The sequence below is a fragment of the Varanus komodoensis genome, unplaced genomic scaffold (genome assembly GCF_004798865.1).
Source record: "Varanus komodoensis strain SLA01 unplaced genomic scaffold, ASM479886v1 scaffold3, whole genome shotgun sequence".
Classification (NCBI taxonomy): Eukaryota; Metazoa; Chordata; class Lepidosauria; order Squamata; family Varanidae; genus Varanus; species Varanus komodoensis.
Genome location: NW_025335761.1, coordinates 29,809,958 through 29,827,927, shown reverse-complemented (window position 1 = coordinate 29,827,927; position 17,970 = coordinate 29,809,958). Strand labels below are relative to the sequence as shown.

Sequence of the window (17,970 nt, the reverse complement as noted above, 5' to 3'; positions counted from 1 at the left end):
ATAATAGTCAGGGAGCTGTCCTCATCTGCACCTAATTTAATGCTTGCCTACTTCTGTCAGAATAATTATCTTTAAAACTGTTAGAAATTAAGAGATTATGCCTTAATTGTTGGCAGGAGGAGATACTGAGTTGTTTGGAATCAGCAAACTGTCTTTTAGTAATAGCAAGAATGTAATTTCTCTTTTACTTAATTGAATATGTTAAATAAGGGTAATTCTACATTCTACTTTCAGATCAGAATATGTGTAACTGTTGCAAAATGATTCATTACATCTGGTACCATTATATCAGCTCAGAAAAACATTTGCAGATTTAGAAATGACCGTGGTCCAGTGCAATAATGCTGGCACTCTAAAAATCATGATTTGCAAATTGCAAGCAAATCTGGTAACTTGCAAAGCATATATTGTGCAATGATTTTAAATGGATTTGCAAACTATGGTTATAAGGGACAGTTTGCTGGTTAGCATCAGCCATGGTTAGTAGTGGTGTACATAACTCCTAAGCAATGGCTAATACCTACATGAAAAGGAAATTGCTTCAGAGATCTTCCAATTTGCAAACTAATTTGGAGAGAGCCACCATTTCATCTGTACCTGAACTGTATACTGTTATCTGGAAGAAGCAATGGATTACTACAAATTTCTCATCCTCCCCAAATTCATTTCATAGAAATGGAAGCATCCATGAAGGCCATCAGGTCCAAGCCTCGGCTGTTTCATGACACCACATTACACCATCCCACTCAGATAGCTGTCCAGTTTTGCCTTGAATGTCTCCAGTGTGGGAGAGCCCAGGACCTCTCTAGGCATGTACATATTGCTTGCATTTAAGGCAGCCTTCTGCAAACAGAGGTCTCAAGGAGTTTTAGACCTACTACCATCAGTTTTAGTCAGCCTACTCAGAGGTCACAAGTGATGGCAGCTATAGGCCAAGACCTCTGAAAGGTAACTAGCTGTGGAAGACTCTTTTATCATTTTCAATAACAGTAAAGTCTAAGAATGTCGTGAGTTCTCCTAGTTAATATCAATACTACCTAAATTCAGGAAGATGGGTAATCTGGTTAATGAAATTCAGGATTAAATTCTAGTTAAGGAAAACAAGTAATCCAGGATTTTTTTTACTAGTTGTTGTAAAATAATTAAAGCCACTGTGCATATGGATAGACTTTCCAATTGTATTATGACTGGAGCACTCTGGTGTTTTAAATTAATACATATGAATAATTATTGGAGTTATTGTCACTACTAAAATAATTTATTCTGCAGTTTTGGCTCATTTTTATTTTATTTTACCATTTCATTGTGTAAGCTGCTTTGAGGAGACATGTGCTTCCTTAATGGGCTGATTCTGCGGTCCTGCTTATGCTTTATTATTAGTCAGCAGCTTTATTATCAGCAGCAAGAAAAGAAACTAGAAAAAGGATACCTGCAATGATGATCTCTTTCAGCATCCCTGGCAACTCTGTCACTGCCTAACAGGCACAGTTTTGATCACTGATAATACCCTGCATTCAAACATTCCCACTTATCTTCATGGAGATCCTGAAACGATAACATTTGCATTTGTCTTTGCAGCAAAGAAAGGAAGGGTTCTAATCAACAAAGCAGTAATAACCCCATTTGCATTTGTCTTTGCAGCAAAGAAAGGAAGGGTTCTAATCAACAAAGCAGTAATAACCCCACATCTGCTGCCCTAAGGAGGTGAGGGATGATATCTCTCCACTGGCCCTGTTGTACCCAGGACCTTGTAGGCTGTGCTGCTACCAGGAGCAGCTTCAAAGCTCTGATCCCAAAGCCCTTTTGTTTGCCCCAGAGACCCCAAGATTAGGCCTTCAGCTATGCTACCTTTGGAGTTCATTGTTTTGGACCTGCAGCTTGGAGCTGGCCTAGCTTTTTTTCTCAAGAGGGACAGGGTTCAAAAACTAAAGGCTTTTCAGTCTAGAAAAGGTGACAAGAAGTGGATGACCAGTTTCCACTCCTATTCCACTTAGGATTGTTCTAACTCAGCAGTCTACTGTGGTAACCCACAAGTTGCTATAAGTTCTACCATGCAAATACAAATCAAAATACACAGCATAGTAATACCCCATTCTTCTGTGTCTGCAGGACTTAATGACAGAAGTTTTGGACAGTGTACAAGAATACATCCAAGACAAGCCATAAACTCCACTGACAGTCTTAAAAGGGGAGGAAATCATTTCTGAACTGGAAGTTTCATGCATATAAACGTTTTTTTAAAATGCTATAGTAAATTGCTAATACTATTGGATACTACTATGATTGGACACTATACCCGCAGCAGTTACTGCTTATAAGAGCAATTATGCTCAAAAAATGTAATGCATGATTGCTAAATTATATTCTCTTGATAATTAGTACTAGCCATTTTCTCCACTGATGCATTTTGTGGAGGAAAATGGCTTCTCATTAGTCAGTTCTATTTTAAATCAAGAGTAATAATTTAAAAGTGAGGTCAGTGATTTCACATTTTGTGTTGGAGTTCAGGAAAAAGTCCTAATCCCTTGTGGGGATACTTTGTCCTTGAGATTCCCTCAGAGCAAAGAGGTACTCTTGTTGCTCTCACTAAATTAGGAGAAATGGGTTAGCTCAGAATGAAGGCAGTTATTTCTGTCATTTTCATGAAAGCTCTGGCTCTCCCCATAAGAAAAGGTACTTGCATTAATGTGTTGACTCTCTTGCTTCCCTCTGATGAATGAATGCAGTTGTGAATGTTGTTATAAAACTTAACCAACAAAAGTACAGGTATTTAAAAAAAAGGAAGGACGTGTGCAGATTTCTTCAAACTCTTCAATATTCAAGCCTATCTTCATATCATTCCATAGGGGGCTGAAAATACTAGGACATACATCATTTTAAACAAGATTCTGTATATTATTAATTTTATATACCAGCTCTCAGTATTGCTATTTCAAGGACAGCTAATAGGATGATAAAACAATCAAACCATGATACAGTCAAAATAGTTATGAAAAGGACAATAGCAGCAGGGCTGAGACAACCAAAAATATCGCGCCAGCAGAGTAAAACTTAGGATAAATAGGGCGGGCCCCAGACAGCATAGTCATTAATGTTGGGAGTTGTAGCCTACATGACAGGAGGTTAGGGAAAGCCTTTTTAGGGTGCAGTCCAGTTGAAGGTACCCTTGATACTCATAAGCCTCTGAATGGCATACAATCATTCAATGCTGAACAGGGAAGTGAGAGAGGTGATTCTGGCTTCCCCAGCCCTCCACTTTGCAGTTCAGCTAGACCACCGATTTTGACCATCCTGCACTGCTTCAGAGGGGGAAAAGGCAGGGGCTGGACCACCTTCAGGTCACTTTCTATGCTGACTACCCATCCTTTCCTCCTTGTCCCCCAAACTGCCCCTTTATCATCTCTGAGGTCAATTTTCTGGCCTCAAGAAGCAGCAGCTGCTGTTCAGGGGTAGGTAGTCAGCACACAAACCACAACTCCAAGCCCTGTTTTTGACTTCAGACCTGGGAATTCAAAATATGTTGTGCCTTTCCTAGCAGCTGTCTATGGGCCATGTGCTACTCTCTTACAAACTTGTGTATTCTATCAGTTTCTATCGGAGAAACTGACATGATTTGCTTAGGCTGACCTAGGAAACAAACAAGTTTAAAAAGTTCCAAAAAGCAATTGGGATTTGGACAGGTGAGAATTAATGGGGCAAGAAGTACTGCTGAAAACTTCCTAGTCCAACAAAGTTGCCACAAGCTTCTTTTGTTCAGAGATGAGCTGAGTGCTCTCAATCCTTCTCCAGTATTCTGAATATCTGGTAGGTATGTGGAAGAGCATCATGAGTGGCAACTGCTAGTCATCCAGTGTAGAAAAATCACCTAGGCTTTCTACAGCTATTTTTCTTATTCAAAATGTGAACTTTGGATCTATGAAACAAAGCCTGCCACAAGGCTATCTCAACTTTAGTCAAATCCACAAAAATCACCCTCTGTACCTTTTAGAAACCCCAGAAGCCTGTTCCTATGACATATGGGGGTGTCACCACCACAACAGACAAACTCAAAGGTGGAACAAAAGGTGGAACAAAATGTTTAATAAGGAGATTTATATACAAGGGATAAATGTATTACTTTTCAAATAGAATGTGATTTCTTAAATGTATTTAGATTAAATAACCTTGGCTACTGTTCTCAACCCACAAGATTATTTATAAATAAGTTGTAAAGCTTATTCCTTCCCAGCAAGGCTTGTCCTTGCATATGCTGCCTAATTTTATCTTTCATAAAGTTTTCAATCAGTTTCCCCAGAACAGACATTATGCCTGTGCCTTCCAGGATCACCCCTGGATCCTTTTATAATCATTGTTATTACACTGATAGTGTGGTGTTTCTTTACAGGGGGCATGCCTTTTCCCCTGCTGCTCCTCTCTAAAGCTTATGTATCCTAAGGCTGTAAAAGAGAACAAAAGGGCCAGATCATCATCAAGTGTGAGGCAGAGGAAGACACTGTAAGAAATGAAGGAGTTGTTTTGTTTTTTGAGGTGCTTAATGTCATGGGGAAACCTTTACCTTTACTTTTAAGATAGTAGCACATCTTTGGAGATATGAAGTGAGAGTCAATGGATTTGTTGGAATGTCTTCTGTTGGAATGTTTAAGCCTTTGCTGAATGTTTAAGCCTTTGTATGTGTTTAAATAAAGACAAACATTACAAATACCACAACCCTTCAGTAACCTCCTAGAAAACCAACCTAGACATGTTCTCAGAGAAGTGGTTTAAGAATAACAATCAACATTTCCCACAAGGCACCAAGAAGACTGGCAATGCTTGGGCAAGGTATCTGAGAGACAAGTTTCCAAAAGTAAAAATCTCTCCTCTCCATCCATCCACAGTGTGGTTCACTTCACCTCAGACAGGGACACCCAGAAAGGACCTACAAAATTTATCTTCATTGTATAGGCAGTTTATATGCCACCTATTCCACCAATGGCATCCCTAGGCAGCTCACAATACCAAAATAAAAACATCCAACAGCTCACAATATTAAAAGCTCAGTTCAGCGATAAAACTTTAAAGCAGTAATAACCCAATCAATATATACATTAGTACAATGTATACTTTGAGTATAAATTTCTGAGCTGAGTAGATGATGCTCATTCAAGTGCTTGAGTCCCAAGCTGTCAGTCATAAGCACCAACAAAAAGAGCCCTGCTGGATCAGATCAAGGTTCCATCTAGTCCAGCAGTGCTCATGGGCAACCAACAAGGACAGGAGTGCAACGGTATGCTTCCATCCATGTTCTGAGCAATTGGTGTACAGATAATAGATGCTGGTAACTTTATCTTCCATGCCACAAAGGCTTTTAAAACACATCAGAATGCCCTTGTGGTTTTACACTATTTCCTGCATCACTGCTTCCTTTTTTTATTTCTGCCAACCAGGCCCAGGTATTATTCCCAATGGTTGCTGAGTCTTCAGTGATGTTGTTCTGATGACCTTAAATTCTGTTCTAGGGATGCCTTCATGAGCTACATCAACCAGGACCCTGTTTGGCTCATGAAGGTGACTGGCTTCCAAGTTTGAACAAGTACATATATTTTGGGGCTGCAATTTAATTCGATTTCGTGTGTGGCTCGAAATTGCTTAAAATACTGGGTAGTCCGATCAAATGTATTTCAAAAGGAAGGGACTCTTGCGGGCCAATGTGAAATTGGCACGCTTTAGAATAATGAAATACTTGGATGAAATGCTTTCTGGAAACGAGGAATAGTAGTACAAACAAAGAAAACACTGCCCTTTGGTTGCTCAGTGGTGCCCACGTCCAGCTTTCTTTGGTCCTAACCTGGCGCGAAATGGAAAACTTTGGATCCCGAGCGGAACTTGCCTGGAATGGGGCGGAGTTACTCGGCTGTGTGGCCGGACACGGGGCCGGCTTCAAATGAGCTCGCTGCGGTGTCAGTCTTTTCAGCCAGGGGTGGGGATGACAGTGCACAAGATAGGGAAGCCCTCTTGGTGCGATGTGGCACCGACTGCTAACGTCCGGCCTTCGTCGCCTTTTCAGCACAGCAGCCGAGCGATCTCAGCACGTCCCTGGCGTGTTTTGACATGTCTGGCATTTTTCTCAAACATGTTTCTGGCTGTTTACATTGTTCTACATTTTGTCTACTGAAATTGCGTGTGGCGTTTTATTATCTGCATTTGCGCCTTGTCATTTGTATGAATTGTAGTGAACCGCCCGGAAAAGCTTCGACTTTTGGGCGGCAGAGCAATGAACACGCTGCCGCTGTTAATAACGGACAGGCATGAAAGCCCAGCCATGGCAGGCGCGCTGCAACCGAGGCAGCGCGGCGCCTTCCCGCCTTCCCATTCGAGGCTGCACCGCGCTTGGCGGCTCCGCGCGGCGCGTCCGGATCCTCCGCCCGGCCGCGAGGCCTGCGCTTGCCACAGCGGCGTTCGATGGCTCCGGGGGCGATTAGGCGGTCCTGAGCAGCAACCCGAGCAGGAAAGCGTCGGGGGGGGGGGGGAGCAGATCCTCCTCCTCCCTCTCCCGGCGAGGGGAGGGCGCCGGGCTTCCCTGGTTCAGGGAGGCGGTGGCGGAGGGAGCGCCAGCGTGTGAATCCCGGTCCCGCGACGGCAGCCTGCGCAGGACCCCACCCTGCGCAGCGAGCGGCGGCGAGGCTTTCCTCGGGAGGCTGGATGCCCGCAGGCCGGCAGGGGCAAGCAGGTAACCACGGGGAGAGACCGACCACTCCTCCTTGTCTTTTTCCGTGCGGCGACGGGCGGACGGGCTAGCCGGACTCCGTCTGGTTTGGAGTCCGCTTCTTGGGAGACGGTGGACGGAGACGCGGCTGAGGACGCAGCCCTTTCGCGGGGTGCAGTCTGCGGCGGTTAGGAGGAGGGCGTGAAGGGACCCAGCGGCCGTGCCTCGGGACACGTCAGTTCCCCGCTGGGTGGAGAGAGGCGATTTGGTTGCAAATAGGAAGGGAGTAGCTGATGCTGAGGGGGCGACGGTGGGAGGCTTCTCGCCGGACGCTCCCCTGGGAATGCGGGGGTTTGGAGGCATTCAGTTAAAACTTTATCCGAGCACTCCTACTAAGTTTGCGGGGAGAGAGAGAGGAAGAGTGCCCCCTCCCGAAAAAAAATGCTCTTGAGGAGAACCTGTCTGAACGGCTCTATGAAAGCGGGCAGGGACTAAAAAGCCAAGTCCCAAGTCCAGGAAAACGTGTTCGTTTCTGCTGGAGAAGGTGCGAGTGGAGGTCACCGCAGGTTTGGCCTTCAGAATGTATGAATCATCAGGTACCATTTCCTGCTTTCAGAGCTCAGGACAAACTGAACATCCTTTAAGGTGGGTGGGTGATTCCCTGTATAAAGCTCTGGGAATGGTTGGTGATTGACCCAAGGGTATCTTCTTCCTATTCAGTGTATTCTTTTGAGCAAGGTGAATATACTTATATGCCTTACTGATTCTGGGTATGAAACAGGAGGTGGGGACAGTATTAATACAAATGATGACAGTTTCAGAAAAGTAGTTTGGGTAGTTGCTCATTATGAACCTGCATTTATTCTGAATAGGATGTGGCCAGCAGCATGAGAATCTGGCTGAGCAATATTCCATTGGCTCACATAAAAGGCATAATGTTATGCTTTAAGGATTGTAATTAAGCTTTTGCTTAATTTAGCTGGAGTGTATCCTCTTCTCTGAATTTTGTACTCTAATTCTGCTGTGGGCAGAAAAAAAAACTGTTACATGTTATTACATGCATTAAAACAATGGAAAAACCTGGTACAAAAGAGGAACTTTAAGCCACAGTCACATGCTAATTTAACTATATATCTTAGAAATTGCCCCACTTTTTCTATTTAGTTATTAAATTAATAAATGGTGCATTTAGTATAGAAGCATTTCCAGAATGTTCATAATAAGAAAAACAATAGAAGAACCAGTTAAAATTGATAAAAGTGAAGCATCTAATTAAACAAAACAAAGTAAGACATAACATAAAATACACAGCGTGGTTGTTTTAAACTCTTTGGAGAAGAAACGGGCTTGGTGCTGAAAGGACCTCAACATGCCAGGTGAGTCTCTTCAGGAAGAATGTATCCACTTTATAGTTTCTGGGATTACTTTTGTTATGCAATGTTAATTATTCAGCAAAAGCTACTTTCCACATTTTTAAAATCTAGCCATTTACTGTATATCTTTCTGCTCTGAAAGGTGGCCTAGAAATATTTTAAGGAAATATCCTCTTTTTTCTAATGACATGCTAGTTCTTCCCAGTAACAGAACATCTTATAACTACAACAAAACAAGATCCTGATGAAATCACTGCTTATTATAGTACTAGGTTGGCCCAAGTTGCTTGATTAGTTTTTTGTGATACATAATCAAATATACATCTCCAAAAGACTAATGTATGGCCATATGTCCAGCCCATGCAAAAGAAATGCCTCTAACCTATAGCTTCTTCAGGAACTTGGTGGCAGATTTTAATTGATGACTTTTAATTTTATTGGTACTAACTGTCACCCTTGTATGAGTTTTAAGGGAATTTCTTTCAATATAGCTAAGATGGGTATGGGGGGGTGATTCTTATGCAATAATGCACATTATTTTTCTGTGATCAAGAATCTCTGGTAAGAATCATAAAAGCACAGCAGTGTCCAGCTTTGGCTATATTTTAAACTTGCTGTTACTGTGTTAATGTTTAGTATTGGGAGTATTTTCATTTGTTCTTGACAACTAGCAGAAGCACTGAGTTAAATGGCTAAAAAAAGAAAGGAAAATAGTCCTTGGCATTTAGATTAATAGATTTTGTTTTTTAAGTGGCATTGGAATTACCAGTGGAATTGTAAAACACTTTCAAATAACTGTTCCATCATTTAAAACAAATGCACAAAAGGTTCAAGTAGTCGCATCTGACAAAATAGAAATAGGAATAACTGGGACTGCAAAATACTGCAGTGAAAACTCCTTTTCAGTGCTTGGTCAGTCATATCCTCCTCCAGGAAACTCCATTTTATTTCTCGTCTGTCACACACACACACACACACACACACACACACACACCTCTTGCATTCCATTCCTTCCCCCACCACAACAATCTCAGCATTCCATAGCCACTGAACCTACTGGGGTATTTTTGGGGGAGGGGGGTTCCTCCTCTAGAGCTATAAAAAGAGGGCTTCTGCAAATCTGTGGATTCCCCCAGCTTTTTGAGTGCTGTTGTGGCTGACTGGTACTGATTTTGTTATATAAATATCAGTACTTGGAAGACTGAGATTGCTCTTAGTATATGTAATTCCAGATAGATTTTGTTTTTGCTTATATCATTAAATATTAAAATAGAAAGCTTCATGTGTGGAAGTTTCATTTTTATGCTGAGGTGAAAGCTCGGATGCTCAATCTGGAGAGAGCACATAAGAACATTAGAAAAGCTATGCTGGATCAGACCAAAGGTCCATCTTGTCTAGCACTCTGTCCACAGAGTGACAAACCAGCTGCCCACAGGTTTCCTCAGGCAGTATGGGTGCAAGACCTCTTCCTGTCCAAGTTCCTAAAGGAAGTAGCACATGGACAGCAAGACTAGTAGCCACTGATAGCCTCCTCCCTCAATTTTGTCCTGAATCAGTTTTAGAGCTGTTAATATAAAATAATCTCATGGTATGATACCTCTTCCTACAGTATGATACCTCTTCCTTAGGCTGACAAGTCATGAAAGATCATTGTAATGTTATGCTTAGAAAAAACTCAAGTCATCTGTAGGTACTGAACATTGTCTTATTCAGTCAACTAAGTAGTAAGCATGACCTCATTAAATTTTAACAAAGCCATGCAAGAGCAGCACTGTATAGAAATATTTCAAACATCAGATTAGGGTTGTCAATTTGAAATCAGTGTATAAATAAAATTTCATAGAAAGGAAGTAAGAATGAATGTACTAAAATAAAACTGCATGGGAAAGGAGGAAATTTTGGGTTATGTTTCTGTAGTCTGCACCACTCAGAAAGTTATATGTGCTATTCTAGGAAAAGTTTTATTCCTCCTCATGAACTTGGATAATAAAACTTCACATTACCTTGTATTTGTTTACTTCTTACAGTTATACTGTGGGGGAAAAATCTATTTGGTCACTAATATGTATATTAACAAGCTAGAGAATATGGGTCCCCTTTAAATGGGCAGAAGGAGAATTTCTAGCATATCCACAGACACAATGCCAGGCACTCTGTGTTCGCATGTAGGCAGGCTGACTGACAACACAATCCTATGAATATCTGCTCAGCAGTAAGTACCATTTAGTTCATTAGGGCTTACTGCTAGTTGTGTAGGATTGCAGCTTCAGGATTCAGGGTTCGGTCCTATTTGTGATATATTTTTGGAGTATATGCAGGACAACATATGAATAGCAAACTAGATGCTTATGACAGGCTGTGATGGAAACTACTTCTGGTGTCCATTGCAACTTGCAAGATCATTTTACACAGAGTGAAACCAGGAAATAGTTACGAATACATGTACTGCAAGGAGTTTGTTTTGAATCAGCTCATAGAAAAACTATTCCCAAGATTCTGCCAAGTATAGTAAATCTCACCCCATCACCCCACTTTTAGAGGCTTTCATTCACACATCACGGTGAAAATTCTAAAATGGGTTGAATTTACATTGATGTTTACTCATGTGTCTGACCTGGGTTATGCTTGAGAATTTGAATAGACACTAGTCTAATGAAAAGCTTTAAATAAATAAATAAATTGGTGTCCTGAAACAGCAGGGAGTTGGACCCAATGGCCTTCTTGGCACCTTCCAACTCTAGTATTCTATAAAGGTTAAAAATCTTATTTTATCACACTGAATAACTTGGGTCTGGATAAGTTACGCTGGTTTTATATGCTACAGAAAGAAGCTCTCATACTTTTATAAGGCATAATAACTTCAAAGCGGTGAGTTGTCAAGCTCGCCATATCACTAAAATATGTTACTAAATCTTAATATTCACACCAGTTGTAATCCATTGGTAAATCATCCTTCTCAAAAGTTTAAAAACCATGTGATTATTTCCATATCAAGTAAAAAAAGTTTAAACTTTTGCATGTTTATCTATCTCCACTGCATGTAGATCATCACATTCTTTGCTACTTCTAATTCTGTATATTCATAGATGCTGAAAGAATGTGAAGAATAATATCAGTTTTTATGTCCATCATTGCCAATTGAATCATAACAGTCATCTAGCAATGAAGTGACTCCATAGAAAATATCAGTCATGGAACACATCATCCATCACATAGTTCACACACCCATTTGCTTTGCTATACCACCCCTGAACTGGTTTAGAAACTAAACATATTCATACCTTTTTTATATGGAGTGTGTGTGGCAATTTAAATGCTACAGATATGTCTGTCTCTACCATTCTAACTATTTACCTAGAAATAAGCTTGATTTCAATACAGCATAAGTGGTTCTAGGAGAATCACAACCTAAATTTGAAAGTGGGAGAACGTAAACTGCACATTGGAGGAACTTATTATTCCTGTGTCTAGAAATCAACTAGCAGAGCAGTATAAATAATTAATAGGACCTCTCCCTTGAAATGTATTGCATAATCAGATTGCACTTGCTCAGTTGCACTAAAGTATATCTCTTTCTTGACCAATAGAAATTTCTTCTTCCCTTCTACTAATTTATACTGTAAGAATATAAGGAAGTTGAGTTGCCTACAGACAAGCCTGCACTTCCTCATTCCAAAAATGCACTCAGAATGCACACATATGATACCAACAACTCACATCCATGAGGTGGTCTGCTTCCAGGAAAGAGAACATAAACCAATCTGTATAAATATTTATAGGAAAGCTGTATTTCCAGAAGGATGCATTCCTCATTGTATTTTGTATTGTCTCTTGTTAGTATTCATAAAAACTGACAGAGGAAATAAATTGTGATGCTCATAACTGAATCATTAAATAAAAAATGAATCATACTAAAAATGTGTAGTCATTATAAGGTGTGGTTATGTTCTCAGTTCAGGAGCTGCTTCTGAAATGCAAACAAATAGAGTGCAAAGAATGTAAATTTAGACAGAACAAAGACCTCTTCTCCACCCCACCCCCCAAAAAATAAAAGGTTGTGGAACTTTTTTCTCTCTGAACTTGCATTAGATTTTACATATGTAATTTGTAATTAAATGCATTCTCTTACCAAGTACAGCCTTGGGGTTTGGTTTTGGGGTTTTTTTTAGCTCATTCTCTCCTCCGCTCTTAATTTTCTTTTTGTTTCATTTCAGATTTTGCTTAAAGTATTATATGAAAGCTCTCATTTCCACTACCACACGCTTGGAGTTGATTTGAAAATGTCTTGCAGTAACTGGCTTTAATCCAAAACTCTGTGGTGTTTCATGCATCCTCTGAGCACAATTTGAGCAGAGTGGACTAAGTTTTGCTTGCATATACACTGGGGCCTCCTAATCAGGTTAGGTATGTGTTGAAGATATTATTAACGTTCTTCAACCAGTCTGGTTTTAGTTCTGCTGATACCTGTAATTTTTCAGACTAAGAACGGGATGCAAACATAACATTTTTAAACTGGTAGATTTATTAAAATGGCAATTACTGGGAATAAAGTAGGGGAAGGATAAAGCACTGCACTGCTATATGCTGATGTAGTAGTCAAAATATTCAACTTATTTCAACATACTGAATTTATAATTTAACTGTTTTAGTAAGTTTACATGAATTTAGTGGATTAATTAACTATGTGTATTGCTACTTTTTATTGTTTTCAGTTGGCTGTTAGCTGCTTTGGGCTTTCCACAGCAAGAAGCAACAGGTTGTAGATAATTAAATGAAGCAGTGGGATCTAAATATACTTACATGGCTTTTGGATCCTTATTGTCATATTCAGACATAATGTCACCCAGTGGTTTGTTGTTTTGAAAATGTGCCACTGCAGCCTTAGGCTCACATGCTTCTTTCCCCTTCGTTTGTATCCAGTAAGAACCGTTTGTGCATGGTTTACAACAAACCACAGTTTCCCATTTTGTGTGAACAGCTACTTAACAAATCAGAATTTCATGCTCCCAAGGAGTAGAATTCTATATCCTTCCTGAATTCAATTCATTTTTATTGATTATGCATCTTTGTTGCTAGGTTGATGTTATATGCCACCGAGTCTTCCCCACTTTATGGGAGCCCTATGAATGAAAACCTGCCAAAACGTCCTATCCACAATAGTCCTGCTCAGCCCCTGAATTATGCATCTATTAGTAGGCAAATTTGTAATGTTTGGGGTTGGGATTATCACAATAGCTGGTACCCATTTTGTTAGTAGAAGTCTGTTCATGAACTGGATTTTTCATGGCCTCTTCTACTGCAGTTGCTGCTGTTAATTCTGAAGCCTGTCCTGAGAGGTGCTCAGGAAAGACTTGGGATATGACACCCAGGACTACAGTGGAAAGAGCAAATTGCAGAGAATCATACAGAGGCAACCAATAGCTGAAATTCTGGGTCTGATTTAGTGAATCTTTCCCCTATTGTAATATTTTGACATACCTTACTTTGTAGCTGATGATAAAACATGAAGCTATGATAGGTTTAAAATACAAATGCAGACTTGAATAAAGAATGGTTTCTGGAATAGATTACTTGCAGTATTTGTACATTATTAAGGTATACTCTAAAAGAAGTTGATTGTTCAGGCTTATTTAAAGTAGATAGAAATCATATACACATTAGCTGCCTAAGCAAGCAAAGACAAAGCTAGTTCCTTGCAATCCTGTGAATTGCCGAAGTCATTCTGGGGTGGGCATTGAAAAATGTACAGTACCTGATGGCAAGCTGCAATAGTCTAGATGTACTATAGGCCTTCTTGCACACTTGGCATGACTAGGCTTGACAATATGTCTTTTCAACATTCCACAAGCTGTTTCTTTCTTAAACACTCAAAGATTCCTTCTGCTCATAAAGTATCCCTGAGGTCATTCCTAGACATGTATGTTATTCCTGGTCCTCAGAGTCAGTTATGTCACCAGCTGGCAGCTTGACTCTGTAACTGAAAAAATTAAATAATTTGTACCAGTACAGCTCCAGCATAATGTTGTGCTTGACATACAGTCTTCACAATGTTTTGGGATCATGCTTAATATCTGGCAAGTTTTCTTTGCCAGCGACTGTTGTGCTCTAGGACTTCATTATTACTTTGTTGCCTACCAGTGCAACTGTGCTACCACAGACTGTGGTGTTCCAGCAGTCACTGTACCACATCCTGATCCTGAGGCAGCTGATAAAGCATTCCATGTTTGGAATATTGAAATTAAAACCTTGCATGTTTCTTTTCTTCTTCTAAACATTTCATATATTTGGATTTTTTCAGGTGTTTGATTTAATTCAGCCGGTGAATACTGACACTAGCTAGCTACAATCCTGGGTGTCTTCATGAGTAGCTTTCAGATTGTGAGAAAGAGATGCTTTAAGGAATGGAGTTGGCTCACAGCTTATTACTTAATGAAGAGACCTATAACCAACTAGGTGAATTTCAGAAAGCAGAATTTGGTTTTGAGTGGCTGAGATTTTTGGAAAAACTTTTACCAACAATCAGTCGGGTAAGTATTTTACAACTGGAATGGAATAACATTTTAAGAAAATGGCATCTGTTTCATATTTTCTCCCCTAAATAGGCTGCAACAGCCGCAGTGGTTTGAGATGTGTGTTTAAAGCCCAGTGAAGGAGACTGATGGAAAGGCTAGCTAGGAGCAGAGATGAAAATTAAATACTGTCTTGAACCAACCTAACTTTTAAGAGATCTGAACCCAACTTAGAATAAGATAAGAAAGAATTTACCGGCATACCTTTTTCTATTTCCAGGCTGATATAAAGGAAAATCAAAGCAAGCTTGTTGAACAATTGGTATCTTTATTAACCAGCTCACCAGGACCTCCAGCCAGACAGCTCATAGCTAAGAACCTTGCTATACTATATAGTTCAGGAGACATATTTTCTGTTCACCAGACCATTGACAAATGCAATGACCTTATTCGAAGTAAAGATGATTCACCAAGCTATCTGCCTACAAAACTGTAAGTCTAAAGCCATATTGAAACATTTTTCTTCAGTATAATCATGAAAAGAGTCTTTGGCACAACCACGAACTGGTTGTGGCGTAAGCTCTGTAGGAGATGCCAGGGTGGAATTGTGTTGTTGTTACATGAGATCAAGTCATGTCTGACTTATGACTGCCCTATGAATGCCCTTCAGAATATTCTGTCCTTGACAACCCTGCTGAGCTCTTGTAAATTCAAGACTGTGACTTCCTTTATGGAATAGATCTATCTCATATTTGGCCTTCCTCTTCTGCTTCCCCAGTGTGATTGCTTTTCAGTGAGTCTTGCCTGCTCATGATGGGCCTGAAGTACGATAGCCTCAGTTGTGTCATTTTTACTTCTAGGCTGTGGTGTTGCTCGATTTAATCTAGGACCCATTTATTTGTCTTTCTGTCAGTCCAGCCTATTCAGAAAGCTCTCATTGAGTATCATGTTCCACATGTATCAATTTTCTTCCTGTCAGTTTTCTTCATTATTCAGCTTTCACACCCATACCTAGTGATGGGAATACAATAGTGTGAATGATCTTGGTCTTGGTTTCCAATGAAATATTCTAACACTAGAGATTTTTACCAGCAACCTAATGCCTGGCATACTGTGTATCATATTCATATATGTGCATCCCAAACTGACTTCATGCTATTTCTTGAGACCAGTTATTTCACAACTTTTTTATATGTTGCATTTTTTCTGTGGTATATATTTTAGGGTGTGCTTAAATGTGCAATACTGGTCAAGAATGGGGAGGAGTGGCTTCAGTGGGATGGTTGCTGCCAGGGAGTAGTACTGAAGTATTGTCCTACCAGGGTTTTTTTTCAACTATCTGCAAATGCACCCATGCAAATCTGTGAATAACAATCCTCTCAAATTGTTTCAAGTGCTGGATGAGTAACAGCTAGTTGAAAATTCCCTGTATACATACCTGTGTAAAATTCTTCTGTATACTCAGAAGCAAAATGCATTCACTTCAATGGTGCTTACTTCAGCAAAAGTCAGCATGTGACAGGTGAAATACCACTTAGGTGATAACACATGTGGGGGTGTTTTCGACTAGATGTGTGTGTGTGGTGCCTACTCTTGCAAAAGTCAACATGGGAAGAGGGTGCTTTGTTTTGGCTTTAAGGAAGAAGTTTGTGAATTACTTTGTCAAAATTCTTCCATTCTATCATATCAATTATGTGTACATAATTAAGCTAATAAACAACAACAACCACCTTTTTTAAAGGGCCATCTCCCTGTACATATCACCTTACCAAGTCTATCTACTTCTGAAGTTGCATTGTATGTGATTCATGAACATTCTTTCAGCACTGTGGAATCTGCACTATGTTCATTAGCTTATACAGGGATAAATGGATTTTACAGAATTGCCATGGCAGTGTTGCCTGATAAACAGAAGGGGCTGCAGTTCATATCTCTTCAAGGACTAAATCCTGTTTTTGGTTGGTCCAAGCAAGAGAGCTATGGTTACCTCTGTGTTTTCCCATGTGCTACCTGCTACCCTTTATTATTCACTGGCTATGTTTTTACATTTCTCCTTTTCTTTCCTTCATTTTCATCCTTGTGCAGAGATAAGCCTATAATCAGGTTTGCCCAGGGTAGGGTGGTTTGACCAATTAAGTTGAGGCAAAGAGGCAGTAATGTGAAGGAAGTAACTGTAGGTGCGGTTGGAGAGGTTGGCTTCATATGGTAGTGGGGACCTGACTTGTACTGCCATGAAAAAGTCATGGTGACTAAACCATCCTTGTGTTTAAGCACTGGCCTGATAACCAGACATGACCAGGAACTCCATGCAGACAGGTAATCAGGCCAGAGAAAGGATGGAAGGTTATGCCCCTCCTCTGTGCCTAGAAATCAAAGGGAGTGCTAACGAACATAAGAATAGTCATGCTGGATTGGCTCAAGTGCCTATCTAGGCCAGTATTCTATTCATGAAGCTGCCTCTGGGAAGCTCACAAGTTAGACCTGAATGCATTTGCACCCCTTTGAATTCCCCAGCAGTGGGGACATGATCTTGAGAAGCCCCCTTTGCTCTGTCCTTCATAGACATAGGCTAGCAATTTTACATGCTAGTGATTTTGAAGGGCACTTGCAGGTTCATTGCCAGTGCTCTGCAGGTGCACTTGCAAGAAATAAATGTTCCATGAGACCATGGGAGGGGAAAGGGAGACATGCTTGACCTTGGAACCACATTTGAGAGCAGAAGGAACCTAACTGAAAATGATTTATTCTGAGCTCAACTGAGCCCCACAGAGCACAAGGCTAGTGAAATGGTTGTGGCTGGCATAGTGGAATGAATGCTGTTCTTCTGCTTTCTAATGTTGGGTACTAGCTGGTGCATGAGGGCCCTCTTTTTCCACTGCACCCCTTTCTCTGGTGCTGATTGCCCTCACTCCAAGGCAGGGTGGGAATGGGGAGTCAGTGTGGTAGATGCCAGTCTTCCTCAGTACAGCTGAGTTATCAGTGGGAGTATGCAGAGGTTGACCATTGGTTCTGGAGTTGGACGAGATCTGGCATCTTCAGGCATGTTTGACTACAGAAACAGTTGTTAGCTTTCTTTAAGTTGCCACAACAGTCCATAGTTTTTGTGGTTGTCAGGGTAGACAAACATGGCCATGTCTTTTGGTCCTTTTCTTTTTTAAGTTTGCGAAAGATCAAATTGAATAAATTAGATAAATAAGAAGCTAGTTTCATAAAATCTATTTTTTCATATAATGATTGAATTAGTTTAGGTTGTTGTTGTTGTTGTTTGAAGTTGTATTTTTTAGGATCCACAGTCTCCCGATATTATGGATCTTTTGGAGTTCAAGTCCCTGATCTGCCCCCTGGCAGCCTGTGTGAAAAGAACCATGCCTGCTGCCCTCTCCCCTGAGGTTTTAACTGACTT

General features: G+C 40.5%; 1 protein-coding gene across 5 annotated transcripts in view; it reads left to right on the top strand.

Annotated features, from left to right (window-relative positions):
- The first annotated feature begins 6,525 nt into the window (after nt 1–6,525).
- The window catches only part of HEATR5A (HEAT repeat containing 5A), a 71,164-nt gene continuing 59,719 nt past the window's right edge, over nt 6,526–17,970 (top strand). For 3 of the 5 annotated variants that reach the window (XM_044436239.1, XM_044436236.1, XM_044436240.1), the window contains exons 1-4: nt 6,526–6,709; nt 12,273–12,462; nt 14,357–14,585; nt 14,848–15,059. In XM_044436239.1, coding sequence (XP_044292174.1) covers nt 14,460–14,585; nt 14,848–15,059 — 338 coding nt within the window. In that variant the 5' untranslated portion in view covers nt 6,526–6,709; nt 12,273–12,462; nt 14,357–14,459. The remainder of the gene's footprint in view (nt 6,710–12,272; nt 12,463–14,356; nt 14,586–14,847; nt 15,060–17,970) is intronic. The other 2 variants (XM_044436237.1, XM_044436238.1) reach the window with 2 other exon arrangements.